The 19,739-nt window shown below is 44.3% G+C and overlaps 1 protein-coding gene across 2 annotated transcripts in view; it reads left to right on the top strand.

The window, feature by feature from the left end:
* Positions 1 to 19,739, top strand: part of CNBD2 (cyclic nucleotide binding domain containing 2) — a 56,009-nt gene that overhangs the window by 26,825 nt on the left and 9,445 nt on the right. For both annotated transcript variants that reach the window (XM_080812972.1, XM_080812973.1), the window contains exons 8-11: positions 2,281 to 2,419; positions 10,878 to 10,992; positions 13,844 to 14,021; positions 16,614 to 16,734. In XM_080812972.1, coding sequence (XP_080669098.1) covers positions 2,281 to 2,419; positions 10,878 to 10,992; positions 13,844 to 14,021; positions 16,614 to 16,734 — 553 coding nt within the window. The remainder of the gene's footprint in view (positions 1 to 2,280; positions 2,420 to 10,877; positions 10,993 to 13,843; positions 14,022 to 16,613; positions 16,735 to 19,739) is intronic.

The following is a 19,739-nucleotide window of genomic DNA, read 5'->3' as shown; positions in this document are numbered from 1 at the left end:
TTCTCCATCTGGCAAACTCTTGCCAGACCCTTAGGTCTCAGCTCGAACATCCCTTCTATGTGGGATGGTACTAATAGAATAGCTCACGTGTACTCAGCCCTTTGTCCCAGGCCTTTTAACTTCACTCATTCAATCCTGTGGCGTTGTTTCTCTTGTTCTGTCTAGTTTACACATAAGGAAACCAAGCTTTGGTGTTGGGGGGTGGGGTGATGTACCCAGAATGTTCAATTCAGAAATCTCTGGGCTTCATCACCCCACCTCACTAACCAAGCCCATCATTCTAGCATAGAGAAGAGTGCCCCCCAATACTTCTATTCTACCCCATGTTCCTTTTTTTTTTTTTTTAAAGATTTTATTTATTTATTTGACAGAGAAACAGCAAGAGAGGGAACACAAGCAGGGGGAGTGGGAGAGGGAGAAGCAGACTTCCTGCAGAGCAAGGAGCCCGATGTCAGGCTCAATCCCAGGACCCTGGGATCATGACCTAAGCCCAAGACGGATGCTTAACAACTGAGCCACCCAGGCACCCCATACCCCATGTTTCTTTGAAGTCCCAGCCAAACTGTGATTCTTTTTTTTTTTTTTGAAAGTTTTATTTATTTGACAGAGATCACAAGTAGACAGAAGAGACGAGGTAGAGAAGGGTGGGTGAGGGAAGCAGGACCCCTGCTGAGCAGAGAGCCCGATGAGGGGCTCGATCCCATGACCCTGAGATCATGACCTGAGTCGAAGGCAGAGGCTTAACCCACTGAGCCACCTGGGCACCCCCAAACTGTGATTCTTGATTACATAATACCTCCTTTAAAGTTTATTAGACGTCAGGCAGGAAGCACATATGGTCATGAGGGCAGGGCGGCCCTTTCACCCTGGTAATCCCCACGCTGTCATCACGCCAGGCACACGCAGGTGCTCATTGTATCCCTTCTAGTTACTCATCTTTAGGAATAGAATGGACATCAGATGAAGTGTGTGCCCCAGCCCTGAAAATACAGGCTGTGCGGCTGTGCAGCTCCAGAGCCGTGTGGGGTGCCGAGGGCCACCCTGTAGGGTAGGGGGAGAGTGGAGAGAGGAGGAGCTATAAGAGGGACTGGGGCTTGCGAAGGGAGGACTTAGCCCTGCAGGAGGAGGAGCACTTCCTGTTTTCACACCGTGGAAAAATGGGACTGAGCTGCAATCTCAGCTCTTGGGTTTATCAACCATGTCACCCTAGATGGGTCACCTCCCTTCTCTGAGTTGAGTCTCCTGCCCTTAAAATGGGGATAATGATTCATCTCTCTCCCAAATCTTTGTAAAGATTGAATGAGATGATCATGGGAAGTGGGGGCCCAGTGGTGTTGCCTCTGTGGAGATCCTACTTTCCCTTCTCGTGTCTCCAGACCCTTCTCCTTTGGACATGGCACTGACCTTGTTACCCCTTGGTGCCCTGGATTAGCTCAGTGCCCTGAGTCACCCAAGTTCCAGGCTCGTGATCTGTGGGAGCTGAGAAAATACGAGATGGTTGTTAGCAATCCTGTGGGGCTGTGCGTGAGGGACAGCAAGCCACTGAGTGGTGGTGCATGAGCTCGGTGTGGGGGGGGCAGGGTGGTGCCACTGCAGGGTGGGCCTTCAGTCATAGGGAACAAAGGCAAAGAGAGAGGAGTCCAGATGTCCCCCATTCATTAGGCACAGGCCCAAGTCTTTGAAACTAACAGGTTGGAGGAGGCTGGAGTGTGTTGCCCAAACCAAAGGGAGGGGGAGGACTGCTGGGCTGGGGGCCAGAATAGCAGGTGAGCTGAAGTGAGGCACTCTGGGAGTTGCCTAGTGAGCACTAGATTGGGGGATGGGGCCAGAAAGGAACCCCTGGAGGGCAGAGTGGAAGTGAGAGAGGACAGCACTGGACTGGGGAGCAGTAGAGGGGAGAGCTGGAGAGGGTGCCACAGGCCAGGTGAGGCAACTGGAGGGCGAGTAAAATCCTCCACATCAGGCATTTTCAAGAGCAAGATGACACATTCCCTTTCTGGAAATTGTTGAGAGCTGGGCACTTTCTGGGATGGAGGGCGATGAATTCTTTTTTTTTTTTTTTAAAGATTTTATTTATTTATTTGACAGACAGACATCACAAGCAGGCAGAGAGACAGGCAGAGAGAGAGGGGGAAGCAGGCTCCCCGCTGAGCAGAGAGCCTGATGCAGGCCTCGATCCCAGGGCCCTGAGATCATGACCTGAGCGGAAGGCAGAGGCTTAACCCACTGAGCCACCAGGTGCCCCGAGGGTGATGAATTCTAATAGGATTTTCCCCTCAGGAAGATGGATCTGTTTGAGTCATTGTCTGACGAGAAGCTCTGGAAGCTTGTAGCCCTGGGGAAGGTGGAGAAGTTCTCCTATGGGCAGCTGATCTCAAAAGACTTCATGGAATTGTCCTCCATCGTGTTTGTCAGCAAGGTGAGAGGCCTGGGATGGGGGTGGGGGGTGGAAGCCGGGAAGGCATGCCTAGTGTAATGTGCTGTGGCCACACAGGCGGGGCTGAGCCCTGTTCTGCAGCACTCCCCTTTTCTGAGAGTCCATGTACCAACTGTAAAAGACGTACCATGGAGTTTGGCCTCCCTCCCTCTGAGGGTTCTGTGACTTTGAGATACACTGTTAATTAGAAAGAGGGACACAGGGGTACCCCCTCCTTGAGCTCATCATGTACAGGCTTATTTACATACAATATTTAAATTATGTATTTGGCCCTTGAATCTTAATGATGCCAGACCAGTTTTTAAAATTATAATCTTTAGGGATGCCTGGTTGGCTCAGGTGGTTAAGCTTCTGCCTTCAGCTCAGATCATGATCTCTGGGTCCTGGGATTGAGCCCTGAGTCGGGCTCCCTGCTTAGTGGGGAGTCTGCTTCTCCCTCACTATCTCTGCTCATCCCCCTGCTTGTGCTCTGACCCTCTCTCAAATAAATAAATACAATCTTTTAAAAAATATCTTTAAATTATAGATGTGATATGACCACATTATAAAATATAGTTCTGGAAAGAGGGAAGAAATCACCCATGAGCTCATCACCTCAGAAAAGATTTTCAGTGGTGGAATTGCTTGGGCAGCTAGCTAGGTGGCTCAGTCGGTTGGGCGTTTGCCTTTGGCTTAGGTCATGATCGCAGGGTCCTGGGGTAGAGTTCTGCATCGGGCTCCTTGCTCAGCGGGGAGTCTGCTTCTCCCTCTGCCACTCCTTCTGTTTGTATTCATGCACTCTCTCAAAAACAAATAAATAAAAAAAAATCTTTAAAAAAAAAAGTGGAATTGCTTCGTATCAGCGTGTTATGGATCTTGGAACAAGCTGCTGTCCAGAAGGATCCACTGTATCGAGCTTCCAGCAGTGTGCACCTTTGCCAGCACCACACACCTCTGCTAGGCTTGCCTGTCATTCCCTCAAAACTTTCCTAATTTCATAGATGGCAAGCTGCTACCTCACTGAGGATCTAATTTACATTTTTCCTCATTACTAGTGAGACTCATCATGTTTGTCTACTATCCAAATTTCATCTTTTGTGAATTGCTTTACGTCCTGTGCCAATTTCTCTGTTGGTTGATAATGAAAACAGAGTCTGACATTTATTGAGTGCTTACCCTGTCCCAGGTTGTCTGCTCCATGTGCTTTGTGTCATTTCAGCCACAGGGCAGCCCAGTGTAGGCCAGTACTGCTGTTATTCCCATTTGACAGAGGTGGAGACTGAGGCACAGGAAGGTTAAGTGGCTTGTCCAAGGTCACACAGTCTTATGAGGGGCAGCGGCCGGGTTCATCCCAGGTCTGTCTGACTCCAAAGCTCTTCTCAGGGGCTGGGATTTGCAGTTTGAGTCGACCTGTCTGTCAGTTGTGGACTCTGCTCAACCCTGTGTAGTTTTCATGATTGTCATGAGAACCACCATGTTTTTGAGACCATTTGCTCCTGTGCCAGGGGTTCTACTAGCATGATTAATTGTTTTTGTTCATTTTGGTTTATTTGCACCTGGTTTGAAATCCAAAAGTTTCGAAAGAGTAATGTTTCCCCCCTGCCACCCAGTGTACCTCCCCAGGGACAGTCACTATCACTGCTTTCTTCTGTGTCTGTCCTGCGGCTGTTCTTTGTATATAAAGGCAAATGCATGTATATGTTTTTTTCCTTGTTTTCATAAATGGCATCATGCTTTGCAGGCTGTTCTGTATTTTGCTGTTTCAAGAGTATTTCTGTAGATTGTTCCATATCAGTCCATAAAGAACCCACATTTTTTTTTTTACCACTTGTGCAGTGTTTTACTATATGATTGTGCTTGAATTTATCTAACCATATCCCTACTGAGGAATTGGTTGCTCCCATCTTCCGCTATTTCAGGCAGTGCTTTGGTGAACTGTGTACACAGTACCATTTCACCATAAATCTTTGCCACAGCTCTATCAGGAAGACGTTCTTATTCCACATTTACAAATGAGGAAGTTGAAGTTAAGATATCTTAGGAAAGGTCATCCATCTAGTAAGTGGCAGAACAAGGATTCTGCCTCCAAACTTTTAGTATCTCCCATATAGCTGTTGCTCATATTAAGCCACCAAACATTTGTTGATTTTTTTGCCAAGTTTGGTTCATGCTCTGGAGGGATATGAGGATGGAAAAGACTGTTTCTCTCTCCTTATATCTCTCTTCCACTAGAGTCTGAGTAGAGACAAAGTTATCCAGGTCAACTACCAAGTGATTAGTGCAAACTCTTTGAGTTTACAAGGATTTAGTAGGGAGACCTCTCTAAAGGCTGGGGGTGTTTAAAGAAGGCTTCCTGGAGAAGGTGAGGAGTTAGTTGAGCCTTGAAGTGTTGGACCATTGGACAAAAGGTCAAGATGAGCTATATGCTAGAATTGGTTCTTACTGGCCTATGAGAGCTGGTTAAGATTTCAGGAAATTTGCAAGACAATAAACAAAATAATCACTAAAAATTAAATTATATAAACCTGTAATTAAATATATTATATGGAAAACAAGGGTAGCAAATAATGAAAATTCACCATTTCCTCATGACATTACTGCATTTTACTATTATCTGTGCTCTGGAGTTTATGTCTATTTTATCTATCTGGTGGAAACACTGTACAACTGTGCACATCTCTTCCCACCTGCGCAGTCAGTGACTTCAGGTTGGTAGCTGAAAATTGGCCCCAGCAGGACAATGGAAATCAGCAGATACCCTGAGTCAGGTTTTGATTTATGGTTTTGCTGATTATCTTAAGAAAGCTATAGAGAGAATGTTTATGATGCAGATTAAATTTAAAAGTGGGCTGGGTCTGTAGCCATCACATTGTGAAGAGAAGAAACTTATGGAAATGTTTTTCCAGTATTTAAACACTATTCATAATAGATTCATCATGGGAGTTACATCACTGTTGAACAAGTGAAATTCCAATATACATAGCACCAAAATTAAAGGGGTTTATTAGTGAATATAATTTGGACAAGGGTGAGAAGTCGTTTACCAGTAGATTACAAACCAGACTTAATAGTATTAAGTTTATTGGGAAAAGAGTGGATTGGATGCAACTTCGTTTCTCCAATCATGGTTGAATTGTGACTACAGATTGGTTATGGTTATAAGAACTCAGCCAGAGGGGCACCTGGGTAGCTCAGTGGGTTAAGCCTCTGCCTTTGGCTCAGGTCATGATCTCAGGTCATGATCTCAGGGTCCTGGGATCGAGCCCCACATCGGGCTCTCTGCTCAGCAGGGAGCCTGCTTCCCTCTCTCTCTCTGCCTGCCTCTCTGCCTACTTGTGATCTATCTCTCTCTGTCAAATAAATAAGTAAATTTATTAAAAAAAAAAAAAAAAAGAACTCAGCCAGAGTCCGCAACAGCATTCTATGAGAATCTCTCAGCTATTTGGAACTTTCAGTAAGAGTATAATATGTTTTATTGTTATTTATAAATTGTGTGCAGCACACCCTTAATAAGACTAAGATTTATGGACATGCGTACCTTTTCCCAGAGAGCCAATTATTAAACTTAACACCAGGTGGGTTTTTGTTGTGTTATTTTGGGTTCAGTCCCAGAGGAGAGAGTCAAGACTAGCTAAATGTAAGCAGAAAGGGAGTTATTGGAGGATGTTGAATGGCGAACAGACTTACTGGTGACAGGGAGGCCTGAGGGAACAGAACTTATACTGAAGGGGACCCCCAAATGACTCCTAGTCCCAGTCCAGACTGGACAGTCACAGGTGCTGCTGCTTCTGCCAAGTTCAGGAAGCCACGCCTGTAGCCACTGCCTCCACGAGCACAGTGGGGGGCTTGCTGTCCAAAACCAAACCTTGCCCAAGTGCGTCCGGGTGGGGGAACCCGAATCACCTCCTTAGCCGCCAGGGGGCTTGGGAGATGTTTGGGAGGATTTGGCTTCCAGCCTCTACCCTCTAAAGGACTGGAAGCACAGGGTCTGACCCAGAGGATGGTGGGGATGAGGATGAGGCCCTTGCCAGCCATGGGGAATAGTGTGCTAGGTCTGGAGAATCCTGGTGGCCTTGTGAGGAGAGTGGGGAGAGCCTAGCAGAGGGACTGGTAGCAGAGAGCCCTGAAGACCACCCTTCCTACTTTGCAATCCTTTCTCCTCCCTGACGTCTGCTTCCTCTTTCCTAAAATGCTGGGGTGATCACCTCCAAGGCCAAGAATGCCATGTGTCCCCAGATTTAACTCTGAGGTCTTTTGATACTTTGTAGCCAGGGAGATTGGGGGCAGGGATGGTAAGGGATCAAAGTTCAAGACTTGCTTTAATCAGTATGATGATTACATCTTGACCAGCAGAAAGTTCTTAGTCTGTTTTAGCCTCCATTTCTTTGTCTGTAAAGTGGGACCACTTACCTCATAAAGTCTGTAAGGATGAGTCTAGCACAGACTTACTCAGTTCACGTTCATCCTCGAATTCAGTGGTTCTGAGTGCTGTTGCTTGATCAGCAGCATCAATCAGTATCACCTGGGAACTCACTAAAATGCAGATTCTCAGGCCTACCCAAGAGCTGTTCAATATGCAAAACTCTGTGGGTTTTTTGGTTTGTTTTTCAGATTTTATTTATTTATTTATTTGAGAGAGAGGGAGATCACAAGTGATCAGAGGGAGAAGCAGATTTCCCGCTGAGCAGCAAGCCCAATGTGAGACTTAGATCCTGGGACTCTGGGATCATGACCTGAGCCTAAGGCAGCCGCTTAATGACTGAGCTACCCAGGTGCCCCCAAAACTGTTTCAACAAGCCTTCGAGGTGATTCTGATGTGCACTAAAATTGGAGAACTCTGATTTAAGGGAAGAGTTTTTCAGATTTGAGTAAGCATAAAGAACACTTTAGGGGGCTTCTTAAAAATGCAAATTTCTGCCTTACCCCAGAGTCTCATGCTTTAACTCCGGCAATCTGCATTTGAATAAGCACAGCTGGTGAATCTAAAGCAGGCGCTCTTGAAGTTCTTTCTGAGAAAGATAATACAGATGTCACAAAGTGACAGCAGGTGTGTTTGTGTGTGTTGGGGGGCATTCTGGCTAGTAGGTGAATTGGATTTGTCCTTTAATGTGTTTTACGGAAAACTCATTTAATCGTTACTGCGAAGATTATAAATAAAATTTCGGATTTCTGACTTCTTTTGAATATTCGGAAGATCAGGCAACACCAGGCTGTATTGTGATGCAGCCCCCTCTGGCTGGAGTTGAAGAGCACCTGCCCTTTTAAAGGCACTGCTTTTCTTCCTCCCTTTTTTATTTCCCATCAGGCCTGCTGTTGTAAGGAGACTGGGGCGTCCGGGATCCTGTAGTTCATAGCTGTGGCCACTAGAGGACGATATTAGCAGTGAGTGGCCTGGGTGTCTTGGGGACCCGGGAGAGTTAGGGAAGGCAGTTTCCCAGCAGCATAGAAAACATACTTAATACCCACAATCAACTCATTTTGAACAATTAATCATTTGGGGGCACATGGTGGAATTGTTTTCTACACAGATACAGATGGGATTAAAGACCCACAAGAGACTTTCTGAGAGGAAGATGTTCACCTGTGTTCCTCTGGTACCAGGTTCCTTGTTGATAAATGTTGCATAAGTGTTGCCTAAACCTCCAAGCCCAACACCTGGCTAGACTAAGGCTTATTAAATGTTTGATCCCTTCTCCTTCCTCTTTAACAGTAATCTGTCTTGAACCTTAACTATAACGTGTGTCTTACAGTTCCTACTAAAAAAGGATAAGATTTTATAAAGATACAAAATAAGAAAAAATGTATATCTTTCTTTCCTATCAGATTAGGAAAGATTAAAAGGATTGTGGAAACTTAGTTTTCAATGTAACACAAAACTATAATAGGCTCTGTTATACACTGCCGGGGAGAGTATAAACTAACATTTCTGGAAGGCAATTTGGCAATGTGTATCAATATTGAAAACAACACACCTATAGGAAACAATCCCAAGGGGACAAACGTGGGTATTACACGAGGATAAACTAGATTATACTGCAATTATAAGCAATCCTCAAATCTCAGTGGATTAACTGACAAAGATGCATTCCTTCATCCCACTACTTGATCACAGCAGGTCAGCAGGAGGCCTGGCTTTTCATGGTCCCTCGGGGACACAGGCCCCTAGAAACTATCTTCACCTATGCTTCCATGGTTAAAAGGACAGGGGAAGGGAATGTTGAGAATCAAGCACTGGCTTTTAAAGTTCCCACTCAGATTATCAGAAGTCATTTTGCTGAGGAAAGTGACAAAGCAAGTGAGAAGGCCATGTCTGATTCAAAGGAAAAATACAGTCCTGCCTTATGCTTGTGGGGAGAACTTGAGTATTTGTGAACTGCCTCAATGATCAGTCTAGATATTGAGACGTGTGTGCAAGATTATCACTTAAAGTTGCTGTCATAGAAACCCAACTGCAGTGGCTTAGTGAATAGTAATTTTGTCTTGCAGTGGAAAGTCTAGAATTAAGCAATCCAGGGCTAGAAACCTGTTGGAGAAAGGCTTCAAGACCCCAGTCCCTTTCTTGCTTCTCCCCTCATTATCCACAGCTTATGGCTTTCATCCTAGTGGTCATAACATGACTGTCCACCTCCGGCCATCACATCTGAGTTTCAGGCAGAGGTAAAGGAGAGGGCAACCATAAGTTTCCTGGGAGTTTTATCCATCAGTCTTCCATGTATGTGTCATTAGCTGAAACTGGGTCACTGCCATCCCCACTGTAGCAGAGTTTGGGAAGGTGGTGAGTTTTATAAATGGAGTTTTGTTGTCCTGAACAAAATCACAGTTATATATACTACTGACTAATTAGAAACAACTGAATATTAGTCTTCAAAAATATTTTCTTGAGGTATAACATGTATGCAATAAAGAGCTCATCTAAAGTTTATAGCTTAGTGAATTGTTACATAGGTATACACCTGTGTAAGCATCATCCAAATCAAGGTAGAGATCATTTCTAACACCCCAGAAGGATCCCTTGTACCCTTTCCCAAACAAAATACCCACCACCACCAAAGAGAGGCCTTTTCTGACTTTGTCAGATTACTTTTGCCTGTTCTTGTACTTCATATAAATGGAATCATACAATATGTGCTCTTTGGGTCTGACTAATTTTGATCAACAACTTATTTTAAATCATATGTAAGTTATGGCATACATAGAATAATATACAATCATTAAAAACAGTAATATAGAACCATGTTAGTTGGTGTAAAATGATGATCTTAATGTATTATTGAGTTTTATTTTTTATTTTTATTTTTATTTATTTTATTTTATTTTTTAAAAATTTTATTTATTTATTTGACAGAGAGAGAGATCACAAGTAGGCAGAGAGGCAGGCAGAGAGAGAGGAGGAGGCAGGCTCCCTGCTGAGCAGAGAGCCTGATGAGGGGCTCCATCCCAGGATCTTGGGATCATGACCTGAGCCGAAGGCAGAGGCTTTAACCCACTGAGCCACCCAGGCTCCCCTATTTTTTTATTTTTAAAAGATTTTATTTATTTATTAGGGAGAGAGAGAGCATGAGCAGGGAGAAAGGTGGAGGGAGAAGCAGACTCTCCACTGAGCAAGGAGCCCAATATGGGACTCGATCCCAGGACCCTGGGATCATGACCTGAGCCAAAGGCAGACTCAACTGACTAAGCCACCCAGGTGCCCCTGTATTATTGAGGTTTTTTTTTTTTAAAAGGTCACAAGAATGTTTTAAATAAAAGAACTCGCTTATGAAATATTGTCTATGTCTATGTTATATGTTTACAGAGAAAAGTTTGAAAAAATAGTCACCAAAACACTACTCCTTATTATTTCTGAGTGTTGGGATAAAATAGTTTTAATTTTCTTTATGTCCTTCTGTTTGGCTTGAATATTTTTTTTAACTTTTAATCTTGGAATGTTTTTAAATTTATAGAAAAGTTGTAAGAACAGAACAAAGAACTGTATAATCTTGATCCCGATTCACTGATTACTGACATTTTACCACATTTGCTTCTATATATATCTTTCCCTGCCCGAATCATTTGAAAGTTAAATATCATTCATTATACTCACTTACCCCTATATACTTAAGTGATTTTTTTCTAAAGTCAGAAATTGATTGCAGAATAATTATCCAAATCAGGGCATTTAACATTGATGTAACATATAATCTACAGTCCATAGTCAATTTCACCAGTTGTCACAGTACCATTGTCTAGGGTGATTGTTTTTCCCCCGATGCCAACATTTATTTAGTTCTCATGTCTGTTTAGCTTTTTGAGCTTATGATGAATAGATAACATTTGTGTTAAAAAAAAAAAAAAAAGAACCTGAAAACTTGAATCAAGCCAAGTAAACTGGGGTAAGATGTAGTAGAGCTTATCCTCAAAGCCTGGCCTGCCCCCAGCTTCAGGGGTTAGCCCTTTTGTTTGTGTCCCTTGATGTTTCCAGGGCAGCTGTGAAGTGCTGCGTCTGATAGACCTCGGGACCTCGCCTTTCTACTACAAGTGGGTCTGGCAGCATCTGGAGCTGATAGACGGCAGACCTCTGAAGACCCACCTCAGTGGTAACTGGCAGCCGCGCGCAGCAGGGGGCGCCTGGGCCCTTCGGCTTCCCATGTGCTCTTAGACCTGAGCTAGAAAGGCCCGGCAGGATGTCTGGTTTGATCCCCTTTTCCCAGCTGTGGAAATGTGGCCCACATGGCCCCATGCGGGGAGGCTCCTGCCCACCCCCTCCAGCTCCTCCTTTTTAGGCTTTCCCTTTATGTCAGGTGCCCCTGGGGGAGAGGGGTGGAAAGGAGCCTGGAGCTTGACAGAGCTGGGTTTGAATCTCACTGGTTAGCTGGATGACTCGGGTAAGTACTTAAAGCCTCTGGGTCTGGTTCGTGGAGGTAATGTAGTGGCTAGGAGCACCGGCCCAGCCAAACTGCTCGTGTTTGAATCCAGGGTCCTTCTCTTAATAGTTGCATGATACCGGGCAAGTGACTGTGTCCCTGTGCCATCAGTTTCCCTCAGATGGTCCCTACCTCATGGACTTGTTATGAAATGAAGCAAATGAACGTCTAAAGATCTTTTTTTTTTTTTTTAAGATTTTATTGATTTGACAGAGAGAGAGAGAGATCACATGTAGGCAGAGAGGGAGGGGGAAGCAGGCTGCCCACTGAGCAGAGAGCCTGATATGGGGCTTGACCCCATGACCCTGAGATCATGACCTGAGCCCAAGGCAGAGGCTTAACCCACTGAGCCACCCAGGCGCCCCATGATTGGCTTATTTCACTTTGCATAGTGTTCTCAAGGTTCATCATATTATAGCATGTGTCAGGATTTCCTTCTTTCTGAAGCCTGAAGAATATTCCATTGTGTGTATATGTCCCATTTTGTGTACCCATTCATCCGTCAATGGACTCTTGAGAACTTCTGAGTTTCAGCTAGAGTGACTAATAACGCTATGAGCATGGGTGTAGAGTTATCTCTTTGAGACCTGCTTTTCTTTTGAATATATACCCAGAAGTGGACTTGCTGGATCATATGGTAATTCTATTTTTAATTTTTTTTAGGGAATTGCCGTACCGTTTTCCACAGGGGCTGTCCCATATTACATTCTCACCAACAGTGCACAAGGGTTCCAGTCTTTCCACATCCTCACCAGTGCTTGCTGTGTCCTGTTTGTATGGTTTTTAAACATGATATTCATCTTAATGGATAGGAGGTGGCATCTTATTACAGTTTTTTAATTTATTATTTATTATCTTTTTATTATAGTTTTGACTTGTATTTCCCTAATGATGAGTGGTGTTGAGCATCTTTTTCTGTGTTTATTGGCCATTCACATATCTTCTTTGGAGAAACATCTATGCAAGTTCTTTGCCTGTTTTATTTATTTATTTTTATTATTATTATTTTTTTAAGATTTTATTCATTTATTTGTCAGAGAGAGAGAGAGAGAGCGAGCACAGGCAGACAGAGTGGCAGGCAGAGGCAGAGGGAGAAGCAGGCTCCCCGCCCAGCAAGGAGCCCGATGCGGGACTCGATCCCAGGACGCCGGGACCACGATCCGAGCCGAAGGCAGCCGCCCAACCAACTGAGCCACCCAGGCGCCCCTCTTTGTCTGTTTTAAAGTCTGATTGTCTGTTTTTTTTGTTAAGTTTTATGAATTTTCTATATATTTTGGATGACAATAGCTTACTAGATACGATTTGCAAAAATTTTATCTCATTCTGTGGGTTGCCTTTTTAACTCTGTTGATACTGTCTTTTGATGCACAAATTGTTAACATTTTAATGAAGTCCTGTTTGTCCATTTTTTCTTTTCTTGCCTGTGCCTTTGATATATATACAAGAAATCACCGCCAGATCCAATGTTGTGTTTTCTTCTTTTTTCATAAGTGGGCTCCACACCCAGCATGGAGCCCAGCGTGGGGGCTTGAACTCAGGACCCTGAGATTAAGGCCTGAGCTGAGATCAAGAGTTGGACACTTGGGGCACCTGGGTAGCTCAGTGGGGTAAGCCTCTGGCTTCGGCTCAGGTCATGATCCCAGGGTCCTGGGATGGAGCCACGCATCAGGCTCTGCTTGGCAGGGCGCCTGCTTCCCTTCCCCTCTCTCTCTGCCTGCCTCTCTGCCTACTTGTGATCTCTGTCAAATAAATAAATAAAAAATCTTAAAAAAAAAAAAAAAGAATTAGACACTTAACAGACCGAGCCACCCAGGCACCCCAAGCCCTGTGTTTCTTCTAAGAGCTTTATAATTTTAGGCCTTAACATTTAGGTCTTTGAACCATTTTGAGTTAATTTTATTTGTGGTATGATGTAAGGGTCTAACTTCATTCTTGTTAGGATGAAGTTCTAACTTCATTAGAAGTTAGAACTTCTAAATTCTAATTAAAATCAGATAGACTTGGGGGCGCCTGGGTGGCTCAGTGGGTTAAGCCTCTGCCTTCGGCTCGGGTCATGATCTCAGGGTCCTGGGATCGAGCCCCGCATCAGGCTCTCTGCTCAGCGGGGAGCCTGCTTCCTCCTCTCTCTTTGCCTGCTGCTCTGCCTACTTGTGATTTCTCTCTCTGTCAAATAAATAAATAAAATAAAATAAAAATAAAATCTTAAAAAAAATAAAATAAAATCAGATAGACTTGAATTAAACTGAAGCTTCAGCCCTTTCCTGGGTGACTTAAACTCTGAGTGCTGCTCATTTGATTTCTTAAATGGAGCCAGTAACACTGGATGTAACGTACGTGAAGGCTCTGCTCAGGGCCTGGCCCAGACGGACAACACATGGAAACCACAGTGTTTTCTGTTTTCCTTCATTTCCCCATGCGCCAGACTGGCCAGGCAGGTGAAGAGGGTAAAGCTTTCACCATCATCAGCACAGACCTCATATATGCAAAGACCCATTAACATGTTTTTCTGTGCTTTCTCTAACAGAATCTTCTCCTGTGGAGAGATTTAAGGAATTTCAGATCAAATCATATCCTGTACAGGACTTCAGCTTTCTGAAACTTAAGCACCTCCAGAACTCCTGGGAGCAAGAGGGGACCAGCTTCAGTAGGCAGATGAACACCCCGGGAAACACTTTTCCGAAGATGTGGGGCCCAAAGATCAAGTAAGCTTAGCTCTTGGCAGATAGAAGCTTCCAGATTCTGGTTGAAAAGGGAGATATAACTTGAAAGGATAGAATGTCGGGGATGCTGGGAAGGGGGCAGAGGTAGCAGGTACAGCTCAACCCCAAAGATTGGGGTATAGACAGAAGGTGGCTTAGAGAAGTCCTAGACTTGAGACCCAGGAGCTGTGTTCTCTGTCTGTAACCCACAGAGCCACTTGAGGCAGCCAGCTACTTCCTTTCTCAGGGAACTCATTTGAAGGAGAGGCAGATCTTCTGGCTCTGATACTCTGTGTGTCACTGGATCTTTTTGACTCTGAGCCTCTTCAGAAAAATTCTACCCATCTATAGGAGGCAGGAGGTAAGAGCCTGGGCTTTGGAGTCAGTTCAGCCCAGGTTCAAATGCTGGCTTGGCCACTTATTTTAGCTCTGAGTCCTTGTACAAGGGACTTGACCTCTCTAAGCCATAGTTCCCTTATCTATAGATAATAGGATTTAAGTCTTGGGGCGCCTGGGTGACTCAGTGGGTTAAAGCCTCTGCCTTCGGCTCAGGTCATGATCCCAGGGTCCTGGGATCGAGCCCCACATCGGGCTCTCTGCTCAGCGGGGAGCCTGCTTCTCCCTCTCTCTCTCTGCCTTCCTCTCTGCCTACTTGTGATCTCTCTCTGTCAAATAGATAAATAAAATCTTTAAAAAAATAGGATTTAAGTCTTGGTGGTGTTGTAAGACAGCAATTAAATGTGATAATGGCAGTTATAGCTAACACTTGTGGAATACTCCGTGCCTGGTCCCGGATTATCTAATTTAATCTTCGCAGGTTCTATGAGGTAAGTGCTGTTATCAGTCCCATTTTTCAGGTGAGGAAACCAAGCTACAGAGAATGATTAAGTTTCCCGTTTGAGATCTCACAAGGTAGGAAGCAGTGGAGCCAGGATTCAAACCTGAGCAGCTTATTAGTGCTCAGTCCTATCGTCTGGTACGACTGTCACGGCTGGAATGAGAATGTGCAATGAGGGCTGCGCTTTTGCCTCAACCCAGAGAGGCTGAAGAGCAGGAAAGGACACTCAGTGGTCCCTGCCCAGAGGCAGCTCAACGCTGGACCCACAGCAACCTAATACTTCTCCCCCAACCCCCGCCATACAATGTAAAATTAAAATATCACAACGAGGGGTGCCTGGGTGGCTCAGTTGATTAAGTGTCTGCCTTTGGCTCAGGTCCTGACCCTGGAGTCCTGGGATCAAGTCCCGCATCGGGCTCCCTGCTCACGGGGAGTCTGCTTTCCCTCCACCCCTCACCCTGCTTGTGCTCTCTTTCTTGCTCTCTCTCTCTCTCTCTCAAATAAATAAATAAATAAATGAAAGCTTTAAAAACTATATTACAATAATAGTAATAGTAACATGAGTGTCACAGTCTCCATGTTGCCCCAAGTACCGCTGCACTCAAATCCTTTGCCTGTTAGCATTTCTAGCCTGCTGGTCTCCATAAGGAGCATCCCATAACTTCTGAGTTGTCATTCCCTCTGATGGATATTCTTTCCAAGAGATCCAGTGCTTGAAGTCCCAGTCCCAGTCCTTCTGCAGGTAGGGATGGAACAGACCCAGTTTCTCTGCTGTACATCAGTAAGGGAGAAGAGACAGGTTGGACCCAGAAGTGAAAAGCAAAGACCATGCTGGGCATGTCCTGGGGGGTGAGAATTGTAGGCTGCCTTGTTTATGAGTTGGGTGAATATATCATCTATCTTCTCAGCTGATAAATAATTTTTTCCCTGCCTCTAATCCAGATCGTATAGCCTGTCTCTTCCTTCTACCTCACCTGAGACCCAAGGAAGCACAACAAGGTTGTCTGTGTAAAATTAATTCCAACATGAACAAAGTACAGAATCTACAGGCTGCCCAAGGAAACCTGTCTTTTATTTTATTTTTATTTTTTTTTAATTTGACAGAGGGAGAGAGATCACAAGTAGGCAGAGCAGCAGGCAGAGAGAGAGGGGGAAGCAGGCTCCCCACCAAGCAGAGAGCCCGATGTGGGGCTCGATCCCAGGACCCTGAGATCATGACCTGAGCCGAAGGCAGAGGCTTAACCCACTGAGCCACCCAGGCGCCCCAGAAGCCTGTCTTTTAAACAAAATAAATAAAGCTATTTCTTCTCTGCTTTTCTGCCAAGAAGGAGAGCCCCAACCTCTGTGTGTCCCCCAGGGGCACAGAGCTTACTTGAGGCCAAAGCAGTCTGTTCTAAGCTCTGACTTAGAAATTTCTTCCTCATGTTGAACATCTATCAGCCAGCCTGGACTTCTCGTCCATCTGGTCTGACTCAGCTCTCTGAGCTCATCAGCCCCTTCTTCTACATAATAGCCCTCAGGTGTTTAAAGGGGAGTCCTATCTCTTTCTCTGCTAGCCTCCCCGCTATTAAACTTCTCCAGTTCCTGACATGGTTTCTTCCAGAGCTTGGTTTGAATTTTCTCACTCTCTGGGGGCAGTGTGAGTTCTCCAGGGAGGGGAGGTCTCTGTGTATGGCAGAGTGGGGGCTGACTGTCTAGGGCTTCGTGAACTGGCTGTGTGACAAATGAGTTCTCTTTAACAAGCTGTCATATTTCAGGTCCAGGGATCCTCATTCACTTCAGTGTTCCCTGATCAGTACCAAGTATGGTGATCTCCCCGAGGAGGCTGCAGTGGGCGCCTACATCAAGATCCACACTGTGGAGGAAGGAGACACTGTGGTGAGTGTGCAGAGAGCCTCCCTCAGGAGAGAGTGTGTAATGTGGCAGGTTAGGAGTATTAAGGAATAACAGGAAAGGTTTGAAAACATCTCACTTGACATTTGGTGATATTAAGGAATATTGTTGATTTTTTAAGATATAATAACAGTATCATGTTTTTTAAGAGTCCTTATATTTAAGAGATACATATAAAAAAACAGATAAAATGATATGACATCTGGGACTTGGTTTTTTTTTTTAAAGATTTTATTTATTTATTTGACACACACACACACACACACACAGATCACAAGTAGGCAGAGAGGTGGGCAGAGAGAGAGGGGGAAGCAGGCTCCCTGCTGAGCAGAGACCCTGATTCGGGGCTCTATCCCAGGACTTTGAGATCATGACCTGAGCTGAAGGCAGAGGCTTAACCCACTGAGCCACCCAGGTGCCCCATGGAACTTGCTTTAAAATAATCAAGGAACAAGGCAAGAATATACCCTCTCACCACTCTTTTTCAACATTGTGCTAGAAGACCTAGCTAGTGCATTAAGGCAAGAAAAGGAAATAAAACATTTGGGAAGAAAAAAATAAAGCTGTCTTTGTATGTGGATATTTTATTGTCTATGTAGACAACTCCAAAGAATCAAAAAATAAAAACAAAAAAACCTTCTTGAAGTGAATAAATTATTATAGCAAGATCACAGGGTATAAGACAGTGAAGTGAACGTTGACATTTGAAATAAAACACAAAAGCATTTACAATAGCACCAAAAATGAAATACTTAGGTATAAGTCTAACAAAGTATGTTCAGGATCCACATGCAGAAAACTATTAATAATGCAAGAATTCACGGGGTGCCTGGGTGGCTCAGTCAGTTAAGCACCTGCCTTCTGCTCAGGTCATGGTCTCAGGGTCCTGGGATCAAGCGCCTCACCAGGGCTCCTGCTCAGGAGGGAGCTCACTTCTCCCTCTCCCTCTACCCCTCCCCCGTGCTCATGTGCCCCCTCTCTCTCAAACAAATAAAATAAAATCTTTAAAAAGTTGTAATAAAAGAACTCAAAGAAGATTTAGATAAATGGAGAAATATTCTATGTTCATGGATCGGAAGAGTCTGTGGTTAACATGTCAGTTCTTCCCAACTTAATGTATAGATTCAACACAATCTCAGCCAAAACCCCAGAACGTTATTTTGTGGATATTGACAAAGTGATTCTAAAATTTACATGGAAGGGACGCCTGGGTGGCTCAGTTGGTTAAGCGGCTGCCTTCGGCTCAGGTCATGATCCCAGCGTCCTGGGATCGAGTCCCACATCGGGCTCCTTGCTCAGCAGGGAGCCTGCTTCTCCCTCTGCCTCTGCCTGCCTCTCTGTCTGCCTGTGCTCACTCTCTCTGACAAATAAATAAATAAAATCTTTAAAATTTACATGGAAAAGTGAATGTAAACCAACTGGTAAATCCAAACAATGAAATATTCTTCATCAGTAAGAATAAATGAACTTTCAAGCTAAGAAAAGACGTGGAGGAAACTTAAATGAGTATTTTAAGTGAAAGAAGCCAGTGTGAAAAGATTAAGTATTGTGTATTCCAATTCTATGAAATTCTGGAAAAGGCCTAACTATAAAGATAGTGATCAGTGGTCGGCAGAGGTTTGGAGTTCAGGAGGAGGAATCAATAGGTGAAGCACAGAGGATTTTTAGGAGAGTAGAATTATTCTGTATGATACTATAAAGGAAGATACAAACCCTTAAGCATTTGGTAAGACTCATAAAACTCTATAGCACAAAGAGTGAACCTTAATGTATGCAATTTGTTAAAAAAAATAGTCATTTAGGAGGCAGGAGATTGCAAGAGGGAATGCAGACTACGACAAGAGCATCTAATGATACTAGAAATGTCTGAAATGATCTCAGTGAAGAGGGTGGGAGGAAATGGTGCTGATCTATGTAATGCTGGAGGCAGCTGGGGTCCCTGAGCCTGAAAGTCGAAGGCACTGCGCATGAGCGCTGTACTCTAGCTGATGACCTCGTGACCCAGGGGCATATGCCTAACAGCTCTGATACTGCAGTGCACATGTCCTGAAATGGATCAAATCAGTAAATGAATGGCCGAGGATGGCAGCCAGGTTTCTCAGCACTGGAGTAGAGATTTGCAGATAAGCAAGGAGGAGACTAGAATGAACCATGTGGGAACGGATTCCTTGAAGACCTCAGTATGAACTCCTGTTTAACTTAATATAAATACAGATGGTTATGCATGGAAATATTTAGAGATATGTGCCTCAACATATATTTTTTGCTCTGTCAACTGACAGGGCCTAAAAGAAATGACACTGTAGTAGCAATGAACAAACCTAGCATCCAGATCTTAGTTTCTTTTTATTTGATTTATTCATTTGACAGAGAGAGAGAGTGCATGCACAAGCAGGGGGAGAGGGAGAGGGAGAAACAGACTCCACTGAGCAAGGGGCGGGATGCAGGACTCCATCCCAGGACCCTGAGATCATGACCTGAGCTGAAGGCAGACGCTTAACTGACTGAGCCACCCAGGCACGCCTGGAACTTTGTTTCTAATATCATTCTTTTATAAGAGGAACAAGGGCTCCTTGGAAAATGATTGATTCTAGGACTAGGGCAGGAAATAAGACAAGACGAGCCTGGAACATTTTGTAGTGTCGAACAGCAAGGAGGTGTGCAGGGCAAAAACCCTACATTGATGGAAGCAAGCATATCAAAGGGACACAGGTGCCAACTGAAAGAGCTCCCAGTGGCCAAAGCTAGAACAATCTGAACAATTTGAGCCACAGATAAAACAGTATTAGATTATACCTCAAAGTATATAGTCAACATCTCTGAGAACATACTGGTATAATGAATAAATAATGAACAAATTAATAAATAAGGGAGAAGAGATGAATCTCCCATGCAGAAGAATTCCAAATAATTTATGTAGATACTTGGCCCTAAAGGAGAGGAGGTATAAACCCCACTCCTTGGGTGTGAGCTGCGCACAGTGACTTCCT

Source organism: Martes martes (assembly GCF_963455335.1).
Source record: "Martes martes genome assembly, chromosome: 9".
Taxonomy (NCBI): domain Eukaryota; kingdom Metazoa; phylum Chordata; class Mammalia; order Carnivora; family Mustelidae; genus Martes; species Martes martes.
Note: the sequence above shows the minus strand (reverse complement) of the source record. Positions and strands in the feature narration are given on the sequence as shown.